Below are 21,324 nucleotides of genomic sequence, written 5' to 3'. Positions count from 1 at the left end.
CCTAGTTTTTGCCAATCTTTATCTCCGATCTGCCGTTTTCACACCCTGAACATATTAAGGACTTACAGCTTTAAATCTCTCAAGGGTAAAATTAATTATTTCAATGTTTGAAAATGTGTTTTCTCCTGTACAAATATTACGAGGACTCTTATTGTTTCGTTTTTACTAGATTTTTAGGGAAATTTCTCTACGGAATATTTTTTTTTTATATATATTTTTTGAAACAATACTACTAATCCTTTACATCTTGCCAAATGTAAATAAAAGCTGGACATGGCTTAAGTCCGAGCAAAAGAATGAATGTTTTGATGAAATCTACAGTAAGAGTAAGATCAAACTTAAGTCTGATGTAAACAAGAGCGAGCTTATGAATAAAATTATGATGTTGAGTTATGAGTTTTCCGGAAAAATGAAATTCTCAGCAGAATTTCAGTACGTAGGTATCTCGTTGATATAAATACGGAAGATTTTCCGAGTTTCCCAACTAATTTAATAAAATGTAAATATGAATTTCTTTGAAGGACCACACAAATTGTGTAGATGCTGGTGCAACTAAATGAGTACTGATTCCTAACAAACCTCCATGACTGATAAACAATTTCATGTTAGGATGGGCTGAAAAGGGAAATAAATTATGGTAAATCCCTACATTCTACATTTCCACTGCAAATAGGTATCTCAACATTCATTATAAAGGTAATGAGAACAATAATGTGTGATCCATGAAAGACATGAGTACATTTCAGGATAGATTTAATTTTACTATAAAAAAAGATAAGTTTATATTACTGTTAGATGCACTGTAATCTGTGTAGGTATCCTACTAACCTAAAAACCCCAAGATGAAGTTGAGACAGTCTTTGTTTTTTTACTGTTTTACTGATAGTCACTTAATTTGTAAAATGACATAATAATCAATTCCTTTGCATTAGTAAACAACAACAACTTACTTAGTTTTTACTGATAGTGTAGGTATCCCTGGATGAAACACACTTCAGTTTTGTATCAGTGTGGGTGATGACATTTTTCTATTGAATCATAAACAATTCTATCGAATTCAAAAACGTGATTGAAAGTGTAAAACATTTCAAACAAAACCAAACATATTGAACTCCACAGGATATTTAAAATAGCTTTAATGAAGGGGGGTTCTGCATACAAAGAATCGATGTTTGATGTAGGTAAATTGGAAACAACTTGAAAGGGTTGATTTGTTCCATTTTGCAGAAAATTATTAATATTGTGCACGGATTGAAAACAAAAGGAAATACTATTCGAACAAACACACCAACTCGACAACCCGGATATTCCGATATTAATTTTCCACCTATTTAGTCAATAATAAAATGTCATACATTGGAAATGTCAATTAGAAAAACTGGACATCGGTCAAAGTTGTCAGAATGGGAAAGGGTAAAGGGGATTTTGATTCGGACACTACTTGTTCCTCACTCTATTGAGAGGAGAGCGAAGGTCTCTTGTCTATTGAGATGGAAGAGTGCATTAGTTTGGGTCACGTGTTAAGGCACGCGGCTACTCAGCTGTACTAATAACTAGAGAGTCCTGGGTTCGTTACTGTCATTTGACACTCTATCAATACAAACCAGGACTTCCCACAAATATTTCTTTTCCTCTCCTACTTTCGATTTCAATTCTCTCTCTTTATTTGTGTTGTGGTAATTCTTTACTAATTTACACGAGTAAAAGATATTACACCCTCTTATCAAAATGAAACCCCAGGAATCAGGATCAGGAGATTTAAGTTCTGATCAGGCATGGTGTCATGGAGGTATGTGTTTTACTGTAAAACTGACACTTCTGGCTTTGGAAACAAGATGTTTCTAAAGCCAGAAGTGTCTGGATTTGGAAACATCTTGTTTCCAAAGCAGTAAGTGAGAAGATAATTGATCTCTAGTCTAGACAAACACACTTATGACCATATAATCATACTGTTGTCTGTATTAAGATTAACCATATAAAATAATGGTTGATAGAAACTTATTCATATTCATTTCATGATCACTATAAGAAGTGTCTGGATTTGGAAACATCTTGTTTCCAAAGCAGTAAGTGAGAAGATAATTGATCTCTAGTCTAGACAAACACACTTATGACCTTATAATCATACTGTTGTCTGTATTAAGATTAACCATATAAAATAATGGTTGATAGAAACTTATTCATTTCATGATCACTATATTATTTCCTTTTATCTAAAACAGAGCCTGTTAAGGCGAGTTTCATAACCCTTTTCTTTACAAGTTCACACTTACAGAAACATAAATTGGACATAATAAATACTTGCATACCACACGTTTAGAATTTCTCTGATATTTAACTTAAAACCAACGTAAATAGTCAAGCAAATGAATGGAACCCGTGGGAAATCGAGGCTATGGTTTATGTGAGGACTCGGTATTTTTCTCATATCTCACACAACATTTATATATATTATGTATCTCATAATTGAAAACTTTCCTGGAATGTATTTAAATTCAAAGTTATAATATTAATTTTCTCTAACTAAGAAAATTTAGTAAATTTTGTTACCTGCTTCCAATAGTTTCTCCGATTGCTCTCAATCTTCTGCTTTCATCAAGTTATTAAAAAAATTCTTCTCTAGAATGTAATTTGTTTATTATGAATTACTTTTAACTGAAAGTAGAATGTAGGTTATATTTAATAATTTACTTATTTAATAAATAACTTTAAGATATAATTATTCACCAAGAAAATAATTTAACCGCAAACCTCGGATCATGATAAACTAATCAATTTCCCAGAAAGGGAGAAACGTGATAAAAAATTATGGACATGTTTTCATTTGAGTAGGCTGTTATGTTTAATTAAATATATTGGGTGCATATTAATTAGATCATTGGTTCATTTGGTTCTCAGGGTGTCAATAAAAATCTCTCTCATCTGTGAGCTTCCTGAGCTTGCTTTACTTAGTAGAAGTGTATGACGTTTATTTGTTCTTGACTCAGAGAGCAAAGGTCTTGTTTTTTCTGTATTACTCAAATATATTGATATTTTAATTTTGGAATTTATTCATTCATAGTGTGTCAGTTTAGAATAAATTGAAAAAAGTCGATTTTTCTCCTTCCTTTTTTAAAAACCCCATCTTTAAAACCATGTAGATATGTACACCTATACCCTAGTTTTTGCCAATCTTTATCTCCACACCCAAGTAGGTAGATAAAATGATACCCTAATCCCATGTAATAATTCAATGTGGTAATTATTGTTGAACTTATAAAAGATTAAAAAAAGGTTGTTCAAAAGAAAACACTGACTCACACTCAGTGGGTATGTTTGACAAACCGTGGTGTGACATCTATTAGCATTTCAGCTCGTATCTTTAGGAAGATCCCCAGGTTTAAGGTTTAAGGATTCATATTACTTAAATATCATTACTTTGAGTGACAAGACTTGACAAGCGCAACAAGAAATACGCCTGCGAGGCGCGTGCAGGCAGGCGATTACGTCAGAAACTTCACGTGACCTGACATCCGATACTATTTTGTTTTAATTTTGTGGTTTTCTTTTAATCGGTATTAGTTTCAACAACACAAAACTTTGAACATTTGATTTTTTCCCGCTAAGCATTTCAACAAACGCCTTCTTTGTTAAATATTTTTGTTTTATTTTCTTTTTTACCATCCCGATGAATGGGTTTCTACTTGTATGGTCTAAATCTCGTTTATTTTGACCTAATCATTAAATTAGTTTTAAAATAGGGGAATATTGTGTGTAATCGAATACTTCTGTTTAAAATCTCATCAATTTTTATCAAAAATTTTGATATCTGTGAGAACTTTTAATTTGCTGATGTTGTTTCTACATTCGATGATTTCGATAGCTATTTTATTGATTTTAAATTGGCCACAATATTTTCTTTCAAATTCCATCCAGTTTGTATGATCTAATATTTTAATATCACTTTTGTAAAATAGAAATAAATTAGTAAGAAACTTATGCCAACTGATTTCATCTGAAAGATGGTATGGGTATACCTACATCAAGAGGCACAATTCGGACAGAAATGTTCTGAAGCAGCCCAATAAATACATCCATTGTTTTTAAAAAGCTTGGATAGTTCTTTGAATCTTCTATCCCAGCCAGTTTAACCCTACATTGCGTCCGATTTTACACGCATTACAAATGTAAAAAGATTTCTCAGTAGTAGCAATGTAAACGTAGGTTCTTTAATAGAATTTCCTATGCTAATCAATCATCGTCGAGGATTATGAATATTGAATAGCAATATATCATCAGCTAATTCTCCTAATCTTCTAACTCATGTGAACTTGTATGTTTGCTCATTACCACCAGCGCTGATTTTCGTTTAGAGGAGGCAGGGATTTTTTATGGCTTTCTTTCAAGTGCCAGGGTTCTCCTGAAGGAGCTCTTCGATCTCACCGCTTACCGAATATATCTCTTTGAGGCATCCAGCTAGAGGTTCTGATATTTTTGTATGGCTTGAATATGGAGGTGTCGTTGTCCTCAAATTTCCACAGAACCCTTTGAGGGATTTTAGAGAAAGCTTTCAGAAAGGCCAGCTCGTATCTTTAGGAAGATCCCCAGGTTTAAGGTTTAAGGATTCATATTACTTAAATATCATTACTTTGAGTGACAAGACTTGACAAGCGCAACAAGAAATACGCCTGCGAGGCGCGTGCAGGCAGGCGATTACGTCAGAAACTTCACGTGACCTGACATCCGATACTATTTTGTTTTAATTTTGTGGTTTTCTTTTAATCGGTATTAGTTTCAACAACACAAAACTTTGAACATTTGATTTTTTCCCGCTAAGCATTTCAACAAACGCCTTCTTTGTTAAATATTTTTGTTTTATTTTCTTTTTTACCATCCCGATGAATGGGTTTCTACTTGTATGGTCTAAATCTCGTTTATTTTGACCTAATCATTAAATTAGTTTTAAAATAGGGGAATATTGTGTGTAATCGAATACTTCTGTTTAAAATCTCATCAATTTTTATCAAAAATTTTGATATCTGTGAGAACTTTTAATTTGCTGATGTTGTTTCTACATTCGATGATTTCGATAGCTATTTTATTGATTTTAAATTGGCCACAATATTTTCTTTCAAATTCCATCCAGTTTGTATGATCTAATATTTTAATATCACTTTTGTAAAATAGAAATAAATTAGTAAGAAACTTATGCCAACTGATTTCATCTGAATGATGGTATGGGTATACCTACATCAAGAGGCACAATTCGGACAGAAATGTTCTGAAGCAGCCCAATAAATAGTGCCATGTACGAGTACATCCCTTGTTTTTAAAAAGCTTGGATAGTTCTTTGAATCTTCTATCCCAGCCAGTTTAACCCTACATTGCGTCCGATTTTACACGCATTACAAATGTAAAAAGATTTCTCAGTAGTAGCAATGTAAACGTAGGTTCTTTAATAGAATTTCCTATGCCAATCAATCATCGTAGAGGATTATGAATATTGAATAGCAATGTATCATCGGCTAATTCTCCTAATCTTCTAACTCATGTGAACTTGTATGTTTGCTCATTACCACCAGCGCTGATTTTTGTTTAGAGGATTGACGAGTTCATTTTATTCGTGTTTAGTAGGTTTTTCATCATTCATATGCAAATTAGCCGATGTTCTAGTATCATGTATCCAGTGACTGAAGTGCTAGAAAAACAATAACTTGAATGCCGATTTTGTCACCAACATCACAGGATCTAGAGCAGTGGTTCTCAAAGATTTCATGTGCCACCTTCCACTTATGTTCTGTAGCTAAGTTATTAGCCCCATCCATTAGAATCTTGGACAATAAGCGGACAAGGTCCTCTATTGTATTTCACTATTTTGAATAAATTTCGACTCGATTATTAACACACTTTGAGAACGAAAAATTAGCCGATGTTCTAGTATCATGTATCCAGTGACTGAAGTGCTAGAAAAACAATAACTTGAATGCCGATTTTGTCACCAACATCATAGGATCTAGAACAGTGGTTCTCAAAGATTTCATGTGCCACCTTCCACTTATGTTCTGTAGCTATGTTATTAGTTATTAGCCCCATCCATTAGAATCTTGGACATTGTATTTCATTATTTTGAATAAATTTCGACTCGATTATTAACACACTTTGAGAACGACTGATCTAGAACCCTTTTCGTTGTTTACATTCGGGTGTATTATAACATCATTTTTCCAGTGTTAAATTTCATTGTTACTTTTGTCCCATTCATTTGAGTAGGCTGTTATGTTTAATTAAATATATTGGGTGCATATTAATTAGATCATTGGTTCATTTGGTTCTCAGGGTGTCAATGAAAATCTCTCTTATCTGTGAGCTTCCTAATGTGTTTACTTCTCGGATACTTAATAAACCATGGGTTGCATTTTAGGTTCCTGAAGAGATGGAGAAAATGAAAATTATAAAGATAGTATTTTGGCATTTGGATCTACATTTGATTTTTCAACCCTTTTTATTAACTATTTTTTTATTATTCTACTATTATACTTTTTTTATTATTGCAACCCCTTTAATTAGCAAATAAATTTTATATGCATATGGGTTGCATTTTAGGTTCCTGAAGAGATGGAGAAAATGAAAATTATAAAGATAGTATTTTGGCATTTGGATCTACATTTGATTTTTTTCCAACCCTTTTTTATTAACTAATTTTTTATTATTCTACTATTATACTTTTTTTTTTTATTATTGCAACCCCTTTAATTAGCAAATAAATTTTATATGCATTTTTTTATATTTTATTTCCTGGGGCCTATGATCCATCAAATTTCTTCATTTTTTACACCTTGCGCCTTACAACTCCTGTAAAATAAACTTGAAATTTTGAATAGCTACATCATTTTCCTTTTGTATTAAAAAAAAAAAAAAAAAAAAAAAAAAAAAAAAAAAAAAAAAAAAAAAAAACTGGAGAAGGCCTAATAAGGAAGGAGGAAATGGGGGAAAGGTCGCAATGATGGTGCAAATTATGGGTCATTTCCAGGAAAATATCGTCTTATCGTTGAATTGATCAGTGGGCAAAAAACTGCCCTTTGATCCCCGCTCATGACAACATACTTTTGCACTATTTTTGGTGGAGATGGCTAGTTTACCAATGTCATCGTTTTCGATGTTCCTGAGATAGATATTGAGAATTTCCAGGTTTCATTATAACTTTAACCTCAGTAAGTAGGTAGTTGAATCTACTATTATTTACCAACCTATACTTTTACAAATACGTCTATACTATACTTATATTTCTATACTTACACATGAACTACATATTATATTTTTGGTCTTGGTAATCTTCTTAGTAACACGTGATTTATGGTCATCAATTGCATCATTATATTTTTTCCAACTTTCTTACCACAGTAGGCGGTATAGGTTGTTTAATAACCCTGAGATGTCCTTTTATTAGAGGTAACATTTTGACGAAAATAATTGGCATGTTTTCTTTTGTTGAATAAATCGTTTGATGTTTAGAAAAAAGTATAGGTAGTATGTAGGTAGATAACTTTTTTTAACCTCATTTTATTTTGAATCTAGTTGGTATTGATATTATGAATGGAAGAAGGAAATAAACGGATAACAAACCATCTTTGATCTATTTCAGAGCACAAATATAAATAGCTTGGATTTCAAGTAGGTACCTAAAACATTTCCAATTGCCTCCTACGTGAGAGCTAACAGTTAGCTTGTTAGAAGTGATAGAGGGAAAAAATACGGGAAATAAACGGATAACAAACCATCTTTGATCTATTTCAGAGCACAAATATAAATAGCTTGGATTTCAAGTAGGTACCTAAAACATTTGCAATTGCCTCCTACGTGAGAGCTAACAGTTAGCTTGTTAGAAGTGATAGAGGGAAAAAATACAGAGGGAAATTTTCCTCACATGGTAGAACGAATACCTCCATATAAAAATATTATTTTATGTTTTAACCCTTCCGAAATTCGAAAATTACATCAATTCGGTTTGCATATAGAGAGCAGGAGGAACAAAAATTATTAGAGTCGCGGTGAAAATGTTTACGAGCGTATAAAATTGTCGTAAATTTTAAATATATGTATTTGCCATCCATACTAGAAAAATACTTTTTTTCGGGGGAAAATCATAGTAAAAATAATAAAATACAAGAGCCAAGAACAAAAAGAGCAACGAGGGGAACGAGTCTTATTATATCGAAGCATAACAAAGGAAAGAAAATTCACTCAATATTGTTTTCCTAATAAAAGATTAAAATTGTCGTAAATTTTAAATATATGTATTTGCCATCCATACTAGAAAAATACTTTTTTTCGGGGGAAAATCATAGTAAAAATAATGAAATACAAGAGCCAAGAACAAAAAGAGCAACGAGGGGAACGAGTCTTATTATATCGAAGCATAACAAAGGAAAGAAAACTCACTCAATATTGTTTTCCTAATAAAAGAAATAGGAAGGAAATATGAAGAAGTAGAGGTAAAGGGAAAATGCATTTCGTGTTCGAGACTTTAGAGATGAAAGACAAGAGCTGGAAAATAGTTTTCCTTTTGTTGTGTACAGGTTGGATTTAATAAGTTAAGAGAATAATTCAGAGAAAATCTGATGTTCTGTATTTGAGAGACAGCACACAGAAGTCTGTTTTCGAGACATCAGAGCTAAGGTTCTTTGAATTCTTAGCTGCAAGGAGAAATAGAAAGTAAAAATAATATTAATGTAGGTCAAATTCAAATCTTTGTGTATGAACATTTGAAGAGAAGCTGATTCCAAAATAATATGGATACGTGGAATGTTTTAGCAAAACCATTTGATTGCATATTTTTTGGCACTTGAAATATTAGTAGTGGATGTGTAATATTTGCAAAACTTTGATGTTCATGTTCAGGATGATAGGTAGGTACTTAGAACTTGTGTAATTTTTATTTTTATCTTAGGTAAGGCAATGTGGAAAAAATACTACTATTAGACTATTTTCACCTTTATCTATAAACAACTACATAGAAAGTTAACATAATTCGATTTTACTTGTAGGAATAGTATCTGGTCAAATTGTTTTTCATTCAATTCGGCTGGCTTGAATTTCATCAAGTTTACACTTGATGCATATATCTCGAGAACAGAGACAAGTAATAAAGATTAATCGAAGAAAGTTACCAAGACAAGAAAATAACCAGAGATCACTTGACTTTTTTTTTATCTTGGGGTGAGCTTTAAATAATATTTATCTTTGTGTATAGGGTAATCAGACCGATAAAGTAGGTCTTGAATAAGTCATATAAAACAACTACGTTGGTATTTAGGAATGTACCTAGTTTCATAGCTATATCACTTATAGAACGTTTTACACACATAAAGGGTCAAGGTTTCATAATTATGATTTATCATCAATTCAAATCTTTCTGAAAACTGGACCCAAGTAAACACTAGAATCGGAATTAAAGTGTCCATGCTTTATTCTCCATATTTGCTTCGACCATTTATCTGCTTCAGCCCCTCATGTCCAGAGAAATGTTAAAAGCCCAGTGAAGTGTTTGAAAAGCACTAAACCTTCTCCTTTACACGTATGTCAATTTTAAGAAAACATTTTCACCCAAAAGCTTGCTCTCCAACCCTTTTTGTACGCATTTAAAAAATTATAAATACCCTTCAATTCTTTACTAAACTTTGACAGAGCGTGTGTCGCATGCCGCTTGTATTTTCCTTGCTTCTTTTTTTGATGGTAAGGGTTATGAGATTACTTGGGAAGAGATACTTTTTATCCAAAGTAAGTTCAATAATTGAATTTAATAGAAACGATTGTGATGTTAACGTAAATATGTTTGAACATCGAACTTTCGCATTCATCATTTCGCTATGCGTTCTGCAGACATTTGTGATAATGCAATTTAAATTGAATTTGCAATTCCTATTTTGAAAGAAAAAAAGTGTAGATTTATCACATCGAACTTTCGCATTCATCATTTCGCTATGCGTTCTGCAGACATTTGTGATAATGCAATTTAAATTGAATTTGCAATTCCTATTTTTGAAAGAAAAAAAGTGTAGATTTATCAACATGACTATGTACTAGGTCTGGAAGAAACTACATAAGTAGGTTCAAAGAGGAACTGTTTTCAATCTAGGACTCTGCTTTTCTTCGTAACTCATTGGTTGAATAAAATCCATAATATCTATTTATTCATGACACATCAACTTGGTAAAAAGCTAAAAAAAAGGAGGTGGAGGTGGGGGAGGAAAAGCTCAAACAAGTGCTGGAAGCCTAAAAATTAAAAAAATAAGATTAATAACCTTTTCCCTTTTAATGACCACCATCTATCCCCCAGAAAAAAAAAACTAATGAAAAACAATAATCATTATGGTCTGTTTGAATCATTTTCAAAATGACCGTCAGCTTCCGTAATTATTTTTTATGTACCACTCATTATTTGGATCCCGGGGCATCTTTAGTTATGAGAGATGTATGCAAATATTTCTACATGCGGATGTTCCAACAGATATGAGAGCATTTTTGTAACAAAAGGAAGCACAAAACATTGTTCTAGTTGGAAAACAAGGGGCAATATGTTAATTTATCATGATTTTCGTCGAATTAAAAGCTCTTCCTGTTCAGATTGCACAATGCTTTCTTAGTTTTCATTAGGACTTACTCTCCTTGCTTTAGAATACCTTTATGAAGAGTACAAGATATAATACAACTTGTTATAACTCACCGGGTTGGTTACATTCCATGGTTTTGTTTAGACTACAGCAAAATAAATAGTGGAGACGCCTAATGCTCAATGAATCGAATCTGCCCAATACATTATCCATCAGCCATTTACATTATCCCAATTTACTTTCTATTATTCATCAACAGTCTAAGGTTAATGGTTTTACAGCTTGGACATATTCAGGGATTGATTGGTCAATATCATCAGACCATGTTTTAAGACTTTTCAAGAAATTTGACTATAGGCACCTCCATGTTTTGCCACATACGAGTACTTATTATTACCATGACTTGTATGAACTTTGAATGGCCTGATAGGTTCCTTCAAGGATTGACCTTATGGACATGTTTTTTTTCTGTAAAAAATATAAAACCAAAATTACATGAGATAATGAGCCCTTTATGTCTAGAAAAATGTAATTTATGACTTTATCCATTACCAATTACCAACCTTAAATCATTCATAAAGTAAATAGACTTAGTCAGGTGTGCTAAAATGCCAAATTCTTTTTTATTAATTCATTTTTCAACAGAAATTTTATTTTCTATGTTTTGAAGGGAAAATGACAGGGTTATATTATCCTTTGTATAAACAAGCATTAGGTATGTTATGACTGGGCTAAAAACTAATAGAAGGAGGATGTTGAAGACAAATACCTCGTTACTGAAAAGAGTTTTTGCTCTCTGCTGAAAAGAGAATTTAGAAGTTGATTTCTGTTTCACAGTAAGGTTAATTTTGGTTAGGTTTTCGATTGTTTTGTTTCTATTTATTAATTTCTTTTCTATTTGTTCAAATATCATACATGATTTGAATCATAGGTATCTAGGTATTAACTTTTTCATATTTCTTTCTCCATAGTAAATAGAATTGTTTGGGATATTTTTGACTAACAAAATCTACATAGACTCAAACCCCTGGAAATTTCGAGCATGTATTGTGCGGGACAAGAGTGATAGTTATTTTTCTTCAAATTATAAAAAGAGGAGAGGAACAACACCATACATGGATTCCATGAGATGTCACATCAATGTTATTTACGAATTTTTATTATAGGTTCATTTATTTTTATGATTTTCAATTTTTTGGTAAAAAATATTATTTGTATTTTTTTAAATGTGTAATACGCGTATACGGTATACCCCTTTCCAAAATTTTGTTTGCTTTTTTTATCATTCTTTTTTATTGCATCACGGTTACCACGAAAACATTTGTCTTCTTGTTTTGTTTGATTGTATTTTTTCTCTGTGAAATTATTTACCAAACCATGAAAGAAAACTAGAAAATGGGAAAAAAGAAAGAAAAAAAAAACCGTGTGCATGAGATGCAAAGTAATTTCGAACTCTTCTAAAATTCGTAGAACAAAAGCTTAACCTTAAGTATCAAAATATAAAGTTTCTCTGACAAGATATTACAATACATAGGTAGGTATCTACCTCTAACCTACTTTCATTTATTTTAACTTTTTCCCCACATTTCTAGCAAATCGTGTGCAAACTTCAAGCTGCAAAACTTCTACAAAATTATATGAAATTCATCAAACTTTATTTTAGGTCAAAGACTCAATTATGAAAAACTTTCAGTATATTTTCGTACATCGTCTCAATCGTCGAACATCGAATAACAACCGGACTGTAATAGAATTTTCAACATTTTTGTCAAAGTGTCAGAAAGTTCACTTTTCATTTTGTTTGCAAGATCTTTTTCTATTCTCCTTAATGTTTTTATTTTCGTTGTTGTGTTGCATGTTTTCTTTGATGCTCTCCCTATTTCTCCGACAGCATTTTTCTGTTTTTAAAGAAAAAACTTGTACTTCCTTGACCTAATCGAACTTTTAGCGAAATTACCTTTACTTATCCTATGCTTTTAATAAGCCTTTAACATTAAAACAGATCTTATATTTTGGCCTTAAAACTAGAGGTAAATGATGTAATGTTACTGAGCCAATAAAAACCCTTTAGAAAGTCATAGTCTTATGAAAGTGCAGAAAATGAAGTCAATTTTGTCTAGAACAGAGCTAAGTTTTTCTTTCCTCAACCCATGATTCCATTAATAAGTGTCCAGCCTTTTTCTCACTCAATTCTTTTTCCTGTCTTTTTTATTTCAGAAATCAAAATGTGTTCAGATTTCGATGTTGTATTGCTAATGGATTCTGGAAAGTTTTAGGGAGTTCTTGTTTCACACAAACAATTTTTCTAGAAATCAGAATGTCAGATGCTAAACAAAGAAGTGCCAATGGTGTTTTGGGTTATTGGAGATCATCATTTTCCTTTTGTATTTTTTATTAGGCTTTTTGATATCTTTGTCAGAAAAAATAAAATTTCTCCTCAGTTCAAGGTTTAAAAAAATTACAGCCTTTTTTTTACATATCTTTAATGACCAAGTCAAAAAGGGGTTTTCTACTTAAATGTTATTTTTTAAGTAAAATTTCCTTAGTGAATTAGACTTAGAATCTTAGATATTCTTTACTTTGATTTTGGTTTGTTCGTTATTATTTCGTCATCATTTTCCTTTTGTATTTTTTATTAGGCTTTTTGATATCTTTGTCAGAAAAAATAAAATTTCTCCTCAGTTCAAGGTTTAAAAAATTTACAGCCTTTTTTTTTACATATCTTTAATGACCAAGTCAAAAAGGGGTTTTCTACTTAAATGTTATTTTTTGAGTAAAATTTCCTTAATGAATTAGACTTAGAATTTCTTTACTTTGATTTTGGGGTTGTTCGTTATTATTTCGCAACTTCGAGTTGTTTAGTAGTAAACACTTATAGCCCGTGGCCATATAAACTTTGAGACAGTAAAGCTATTTGCTTCTACTTTATGTGTGTTTACATTTATAACGCTCTCTCAGTCTCTCCTCTATTACAGATCCTCAAAACTATTAAACTAATCACCCAGTGAATTTTCTCCGTGCCTTTAACTCTAATATCATACAATTAGGTACCTACTCGTATAAATAGCAAGGTGTTTGAACACTCCAAAATTCTATTGAGTCTAGTGGTGTATGCTATATTAAATACCTTCTATTCAAACCAATGACTACTTTGCAAGCTAATGCAAATTTACTCATTCATAATACGAGAGATTCTAAAAGTCACAAGAAAGCTCCAATTATTATTGAACGAAAGGGGCGCAGAAATCCTGCGTGTAATCTAATGTTTATTGATATCTCACAATAACTGTAATGATTGGAAGACTGATAACAAAATTTTAATCGTCAATTTTACAGCACTCACAAACAAAACACAAAAGGGGATCGTAAAACGAGGAAAACGATGAGCACTTTCTCTGGAAAATTGTCAAGTAAATCTGTTTTATATTAAAACGTTTTATATTTGATGCGGAGGAAAACTTGGAGACAGCCGGGGAACATTGGCATTTGCTTGATAACCTATAGTAAAACTTTGAACTATCTTTTCATTTTAATCTATTTTTAGTGTCAGGTTGAACTTCCCATTGGTGTTTAACAGACTCATTTATATGTAGTTTGCACCTATTCTTTTTCAAACTAGTTAGAGAAAATCCCAGTAGGTGGTGATTTGGTGAATTCGTATTCCACTGTGCCCCAACTTTCCCCTATCGTTGCAGCATTGTATAAATTATATTTTATTACAATACTACCGGCTTTACCTAATGCCTAATGCCTGCTAGTACGAGTATTTACTTGCTATACCTATCTAATTAATGTCTAGGTATTTATCAAGCCGCTTATCTTCAAATGAAGACAATTATTCGCAATATGCACTGAAAACAGGGCTTATCAGTCTGCCATATATTATAATGTTGATCAAAGAGATAGGTGATGCTATTGTGTTAATGCTCACATTTGAGATTGAAGACTGCAACAATTAACAGCTATATATGCCTATAAAATTTTATTTAGTTTTCGGGAGGAAATCATAAAATTCCTTCAAAAAACGTAAAAGATAAGACGGATAAGAACAAGAGGAGAATAGTATGATCGAAATGTATTAGCTAAACCCATATAGAAGGCACAATAAGGTACCTTGTAAGTGCCTACTTCCATCTATACTTGTGCTATAGTATACTATGAACGAAATGTATTAGCTAAACCCATATAGAAGGCACAATAAGGTACCTTGTAAGTGCCTACTTCCATCTATACTTGTGCTACAGTAAATCATTAATCATTACATACCTACCTATCACATAAGTCACTCAAATAAATATATCATAAATCTTATCTCCTAAACAGACTGAATGATAGTCAGTCGATAATTCTCATTTAGAAAAAAAGAGTGCGTCTCACCTACTTGGACATGAACCAAATCAAGAAATCGAAGACAATAAAGTTTTGATGGAGTTTTCTTGGCAGGAAAATCACAAGGTGTGTCAACCCTGTATTTAATTTGCATAAAGAACATAACGATACAGATTTGCCTTCACACTTGAATGTCCCTGAGAAATCTGGAAATTCAAGAAATCGAAGACAATAAAGTTTTGATGGAGTTTTCTTGGCAGGAAAATCACAAGGTGTGTCAACCCTGTATTTAATTTGCATAACGAACGTAACGATACAGATTTACCTTCACACTTCAATGTCCCTGAGAAATCTGGAAAATTTCACGAAACTGAAACGATTATTATTTAATTACTTTAAAAGGGTCTAAAACACAATGATAGCTTTTAAGCTTACGTAAGTTTGAGCTACTTTGGTCGAAATTTAAAGTCCTGAGAAGGGAGAGCTCGTTTTGAACTTTTTCAAAGATTTCACCCAAAATAACGGCCGAACAGTACATTTCTCGAGGTCCGGCCTGCGGACACTTTTGATTGTCATAAACTATCGAAGCTCTCTGCAAAATTTGAGCGACCTGTGGCTAAAGGTACAGTCCTGAGAACCGCCTATTCCTTCTGAGCTTTTTCCCCGTATAGCCCTAAATAGCAAAACTTATAGGTAGAAGAAACAATAAATTTTATCTGTAACAACAAACTTGAAATTTTATTTGTATAAAATTAGGAAAATTTAAATTTCTATTTTAAAGAGAGACTTCATTAAATGAACAGTTATTAGGTTTAACAAACATTGTGAACATGTAAATATGGTGGATTTTGAATCTCATTTGGACCTAATATGACATTGTGTTATTCAGTCTTGTGTTTTCTTCTCACCAAAGAGCCACAAAGGTATTTCAGAACAAAACATACCGAGACTAAACCAACTATGAGGACCAAAGCAATGTCCAGCAAATAGTACTGATACCACGTTAGTTTCACTGCTGCTGACTGCAAGTGGTAAGCACCATTGTATTTGATCACATATTCGATCCAGTAGATAGCGACTTCTAACGGGGACTGAGGGCGATCTCGGAACCGCGTTCCAAGATCTTCCGCGTTTTCCTTGTACCTGTGAGAAGAAAGTGTTGGTGAGAATTACATACCTACGGACATTGAAGAAAAAGCTAAATAGGTATAAAACTAACATGAAAAAAGACTAAGAACGTTGGACAAATATAAAATCTTTGACCAGTTAGAAGAAATACGAAAACGTGAAGTACCTATTTTATCAATATTATGATTGATACCAATTTGTTCTTTAGAAGACTACCTATTTATTGATCAGTACAAACCCTCATCAGTCATATCACCAATTATAAAATTTCAAACTATTTATGAGTATTGTCTCACTTACTCTGGACTAAGAACAATTTTGAGAGCGTCTGAAACTGTTTCCTCCGTGATCTCAAGGTAGGGAAGTAGTTTTCCCGCTTTCAAAGACTCCAACTTCTTTATATTCGCCCATTGATCACCAAAGACAGGGATTCCCAGTACTGGAATGCCTTCATACACAGCTTCAGTGATTCCTAACAAACCTCCATGACTGATAAACAATTTCATGTTAGGATGGGCTGAAAAGGGAAATAAATTATGGTAAATCCCTACATTTCCACTGCAAATATCTCAACATTCATTATAAAGGTAATGAGAACAATAATGTGTGATCCATGAAAGAGAACACGTGTGGGTATAACGTGCCATAAATATCACGGCATGCTCTGGATCTCTTATGGAGAAAATGAGGGCATATTGTAATTCTCTTGTTCCCTCGACTGAAAGCTTTGTGGGCATCGCATTCATAGAATAAGCGTAGGTCTAGGGAATTTGGAATTGGACAAAATGCATTTGAGATCTTCGGCGGATTCTAAAATTTAAAATTTGACCTAATAATCGAAATGTTCTTTCTGGAAAAAGATATCAACGAGAACAATAATGTGTGATCCATGAAAGACGGCAGGGATTTTTTATGGCTTTCTTTCAAGTGCCAGGGTTCTCCTGAAGGAGCTCTTCGATCTCACCGCTTACCGAATATATCTCTTTGAGGCATCCAGCTAGAGGTTCTGATATTTTTGTATGGCTTGAATATGGAGGTGTCGTTGTCCTCAAATTTCCACAGAACCCTTTGAGGGATTTTAGAGAAAGCTTTCAGAAAGGCTTTGAACTTATCGGGTGGAAAGGATGAAGTTTTCAGCATCGAACCCATGCTGAAATATATCACACCATTGTGCGATTCGTTGAGAAATCTTTCCATTTCCTGAAATTTGTAAAACAAAAAATAAATCATTACCAATAAGTTTGCAATAATTCATTGCAAATAAGTTCGAGAAAAATTCATTACTGAACGACCATTTACTGATTACCGTTCTGTTATGCTTTGTTTATAACATTTCTCCCTATATGTAGGTACTTAACCAATTTACATGAATTATTTCTAATTTGTGTAAACATACAACTGATAACAACACAAATACCTATGCGTAATCAAAATGTCCACCTGTGTCTTTATCGCAAGTTTTATTCCAATTCGCACATTCATCGGATAGGTACTACTAATGACTGGATATTGGTAGGCAGTATTCTTATTATCTCTACATCATTGTATCATCTGTCAATCCAAGTGATTACTAAATTACTCGTAGTATTAAACTGCCTAGGTCAACTAATTGAAAGAAATACGAAACAATTTACGAGACATGTGTGAGTATTTGAAATTTTCGAATCTCGGAGGCTCGCATGAGGTAGCTGCCTGCATTCAGAGATGCAACGAGATCGTATCTTTAATTTACTGATATGCATTTTATGGTATATATGCCACGTGTCACATATAATGCCTCGTGACAAGCAGATGCTTATGTTTTACGCAGAAATAGTACCTACCAACCTATCATCTGTACGTTACACGTTTGTTTTGCAGGAAAATCAAATGGAAATTATCATCTCGTAGGTTTTCCAACGCAATCATCTAACGGTGGGTAGCTAGTCTGCCTTGTAAAGGCAAGGTCACGGGTTCGATTCGCGCCCGGGACGAATTTTCTTAAAACAGATAAGTTTTGTTCTTGGAACAGCTGGCTTTCTCCTAAGTCTTATCCTGTCTTCCTTCCCTCTTCGCTTTCGGGACGATGAGAACTTAGCAGTTACAGTTCCCTCTATCAAACCTCTTAAAAATGGGGGGGGGGTGAAAGGAAAAACAGGAATGTAACCTATATGAAAACTTCAGCTCAAGATATTCTTATCAAAAAATATAAAGAGTATCTCTTTCAATAATTACCTCGTTCAATTTTTTTGCAGGTTTCACATGAATACCTCCGATTTCGACAACATTAGCTGGTAGGGGTCTTGCAATGTTGATTGTATGATGAGTGTTGACTAGAGTTAAACTACAAGTATTGAGAAGATCCTGGATTCTTGGAATCTCGGGAAAATATTTATGAATAATTCGGTTTGCAGCACCATGAGATTTGTAATCATAGTACCATTTGTAATAGAGACCAACAAACGTATTGGAAAGCCTTTCTGTAAAGCTCATGTGATCAGTATAGGCTGATACATAGGATGGGATATAACTAGGATTGTCTGGAAGACCAAGTCTTTCAGAATGTTGAGGGTGAAGTGTAGATGATGCAATGGAAATATATGGTACTTTGTACAAGTAAGGAATCACCAGAAATGCATCCGTTAAAAACATTTCAGTGATGATCAAGTCATATTTGTTCTCCATATTCCAAATAGATTTCATATTTTCATGTAGGAAGATGTTTTCGACTTGAATCTCTTGATCTATGAAATTGATGTGAATTCTTTTGATACTATCTGCAGAGAGTTCATAGATGTCTTCAATGGTGGAATTGTAAGTGTGCGTTCCCTTGATATCAAGTACCTTCATTCGTTCATAATGTACCAAAGTTTCTGGATATTGAGTGATCACTGTTAGATCATGGCCCCGCTGATAAAGTTCCACAAGGATTGTATCAAATATAATTTGGTGACTTTTTGCAGGCGTTGGAAATATTGCCAATATTTTGGAACACTGCTGTATTCTAATGCACATTAGCAGTATTGCGGCTGATATCAAATACTGATTCCGCCCTTGGTGTGTCTTCATGATTACGTTTATGATTCTTGTTGGGTATGAAAAATATTAAGATTATGACTGTTTATCGTCATTGTTTTTAGTTTTGAAATTCAGAAATAACTTCATACCCAGGTACTTTATTTAGTGGGGAACGACATTTGTTACATTTCACCAGTTAAGCTACAAATGACATTACCTTTACTTTTATCAGAGACTTGATTCTTGTTGGGTATGAAAAATATTAAGATTATGACTGTTTATCGTCATTGTTTTTAGTTTTGAAATTCAGAAATAACTTCATACCTAGGTACTTTATTTAGTGGGGAACGACATTTGTTACATTTCACCAGTTAAGCCACAAATGAAATAATTACTTTAAATAATTATCAGAGACCTAGTTATTATGTTGAAATTGTAGCACAAGAATAATGAATTATAACTTTTTCATTACTAGATAATTAAATCCGTCAATTTGAAACATATAACTTTTCATACAATTGAAAATTTATTTTCCCGATATAAATTCTGCTCTTATTTTTAATACTTTTCAAACAGTAGAATTATTGGCACTCTGCAAACGAATAAAAGAAAAACAACTTTATCACTGACACAATAATGAATTATAACTTTTTCATTACTAGATAATTAAATCCGTCAATTTGAAACATATAACTTTTCATACAATTGAAAATTTATTTTCCTGATATAAATTCTGCTCTTATTTTAAATACTTTTCAAACAGTAGAAATATTGGCACTCTGCAAACGAATAAAAGAAAAAACAACTTTATCACTGACACAATTTTTTCGAAAAATTCTCTGAATAAGTTCTAACTATGGCCAAGCATATACTGGGGCCTACTACTGGGTACAATAGGCTTATTAGGTACCATCAGTGATCTCACCTGTTCAATAAGTAATTTATATATCTAGGTATCAATCTTTGCTTGTTATTCATAGTAAGTTGTTAATATAAATAATACATAATACTGTATGCCCAACAGGTTATGTCAACATATCGACACTGTCTTTTGACTTCAGAGCTAACTGGATAATCGTTTTTTCTGCCAATACTTGTGGGGGAAAGAGGTCTACTTTCCCGGAATTATGTTTTATGTTGTACAATGTACATATTATGTTTATTATTCATGTCTAGAACTTTGACACACGTAGCGGAAGATCCCAATTCGACGTCAAATCTCGTATATTCCTGACCTTGGAATCTTTAGAACTTTAGATGGACGTTCGTACTCTGTACTTATCTGTTATCAAAACTGCAATTGATGATTCTCATGAAAAATATAACTGTCCAAATGTATTTTTTTCGTAGAGATCGTCAAAAATAATAAATAATCCGAAAAGATTTTTTTTAAAAAAAGTATTTCTTCTCTGAGAAATTCGTCCCCAAAGTGTGCGCGGGAAAAATAATGAGATTCAAATTTTTAAAGCGTAGGGACGCTTGGCAACATTGCGTGGGACGTAACCAACCATGAAAAAAGAAATTCTTCTGGCTCTTGCTAATCTGATCACATCGTTTTCTTTGGTTGTTGCGTTTTGTATCTGCTAATTTGGCTGTTTTTCTGAGTATCCTGTGGGGGTGTAGTGGTCAAGGCGCTCGACTGGTTAACAGGAAGGCGTGGGTTCAATCCCAGCCGAGGTATGGAATTGTATCCTCAATAAAAATACTCATTTCATTAGCGTATAGGTAAACTTGTAATTTGATTTCTATTTTATTTTTATTTAATTTTTTATTTTTCATTTTTGTATGTTTTTTTTTTCTTTTGTATTGTTAGCATTCAGTTTTTTTTTTTATTGTAATAAATGGGACGTTGTCCCGTAAAATTTTGGAAAGTAAAAATGGAATGAAAATATCTAAATTTGAAAATAGGTATAAGTACCTAAGCTGATACCTATTGAAAAATAGTGATAACAAAATGCGTAGATAGGTAGGTACCTATTCGATCTATTTGAGCCCCTAACCCTAACCCAAATCCCTATGGTAATAAGCTCACAGCGCGTCGTGCGATATTGGTAGATGACGTCATCACGGGAGTACAGTGTTGTCGCTAGGTATGATATCGGCGTGCTTGAGACTCTCATGTTCCGAGAGCTGTATCTCACGATCTAGTGAACGCATTTTCTTCGTTTTAGTCTCAATATTTTTTTTAATTTTTATAGTTTTTTCTGAGATAATAAAAAAAAAATCATGAGAATCACCAATTATTATATCATTACCGACCGTGACCGTATCTAGTTGCTAC

The 21,324-nt window shown here is 32.8% G+C and overlaps 2 protein-coding genes across 3 annotated transcripts; both read right to left on the bottom strand.

Moving 5' to 3' along the window:
- Positions 1 to 484: 484 nt before the first annotated feature.
- Positions 485 to 4,722, bottom strand: LOC103507580 (UDP-glucuronosyltransferase-like). The gene is made up of 3 exons (XM_008472071.1): positions 4,697 to 4,722; positions 4,430 to 4,569; positions 485 to 615 (listed from the first exon to the last, which is right to left on the bottom strand). The coding sequence occupies exons 1-3, from the start codon at positions 4,720 to 4,722 to the stop codon at positions 485 to 487; spliced, it is 297 nt and encodes a 98-aa protein (XP_008470293.1).
- Positions 4,723 to 15,757: 11,035 nt separating this feature from the next.
- Positions 15,758 to 19,672, bottom strand: LOC103507578 (UDP-glucuronosyltransferase 2B31-like). Of its 2 annotated transcripts, XM_017443382.2 has the most exons (5): positions 19,311 to 19,672; positions 18,261 to 19,135; positions 17,018 to 17,246; positions 16,347 to 16,563; positions 15,758 to 16,061 (listed from the first exon to the last, which is right to left on the bottom strand). In XM_017443382.2, exons 2-5 carry the CDS (start codon positions 19,092 to 19,094, stop codon positions 15,800 to 15,802), a joined length of 1,542 nt encoding a protein of 513 aa, XP_017298871.1. In that variant the 5' UTR covers positions 19,095 to 19,135; positions 19,311 to 19,672; the 3' UTR covers positions 15,758 to 15,799. The 2 variants fall into 2 exon arrangements, with proteins under 2 accessions (XP_017298871.1, XP_008470291.1); XM_008472069.3 differs by lacking the exon at positions 19,311 to 19,672 and having other exon boundaries at positions 18,261 to 19,275.
- Positions 19,673 to 21,324: the final 1,652 nt, after the last annotated feature.

Source organism: Diaphorina citri, unplaced genomic scaffold (genome assembly GCF_000475195.1).
Source record: "Diaphorina citri unplaced genomic scaffold, Diaci psyllid genome assembly version 1.1 scaffold326, whole genome shotgun sequence".
Lineage (NCBI taxonomy): Eukaryota > Metazoa > Arthropoda > Insecta > Hemiptera > Psyllidae > Diaphorina > Diaphorina citri.
Note: the sequence above shows the minus strand (reverse complement) of the source record. Positions and strands in the feature narration are given on the sequence as shown.

Bases quoted from the DNA above. Each gene is read 5' to 3' on its own strand.
- LOC103507578 (XM_017443382.2), bottom strand. From the start codon at position 19,094: ATGAAGACACACCAAGGGCGGAATCAGTATTTGATATCAGCCGCAATA. The intron at 17,247-18,260 runs GTAATTATTGAA...TACAAATTTCAG, and splicing joins CTGCAAAAAAATTGAACGAG to GAAATGGAAAGATTTCTCAA. The intron at 16,564-17,017 runs GTAAGCGGTGAG...TTCCCTTTTCAG, and splicing joins GCCTCAAAGAGATATATTCG to CCCATCCTAACATGAAATTG.
- LOC103507580 (XM_008472071.1), bottom strand. From the start codon at position 4,722: ATGTCAGGTCACGTGAAGTTTCTGAC. The intron at 4,570-4,696 runs GTAATCGCCTGC...ATCTTCCTAAAG, and splicing joins GGTCACGTGAAGTTTCTGAC to ATACGAGCTGGCCTTTCTGA. The intron at 616-4,429 runs GTAAGCGGTGAG...TTCCCTTTTCAG, and splicing joins GCCTCAAAGAGATATATTCG to CCCATCCTAACATGAAATTG.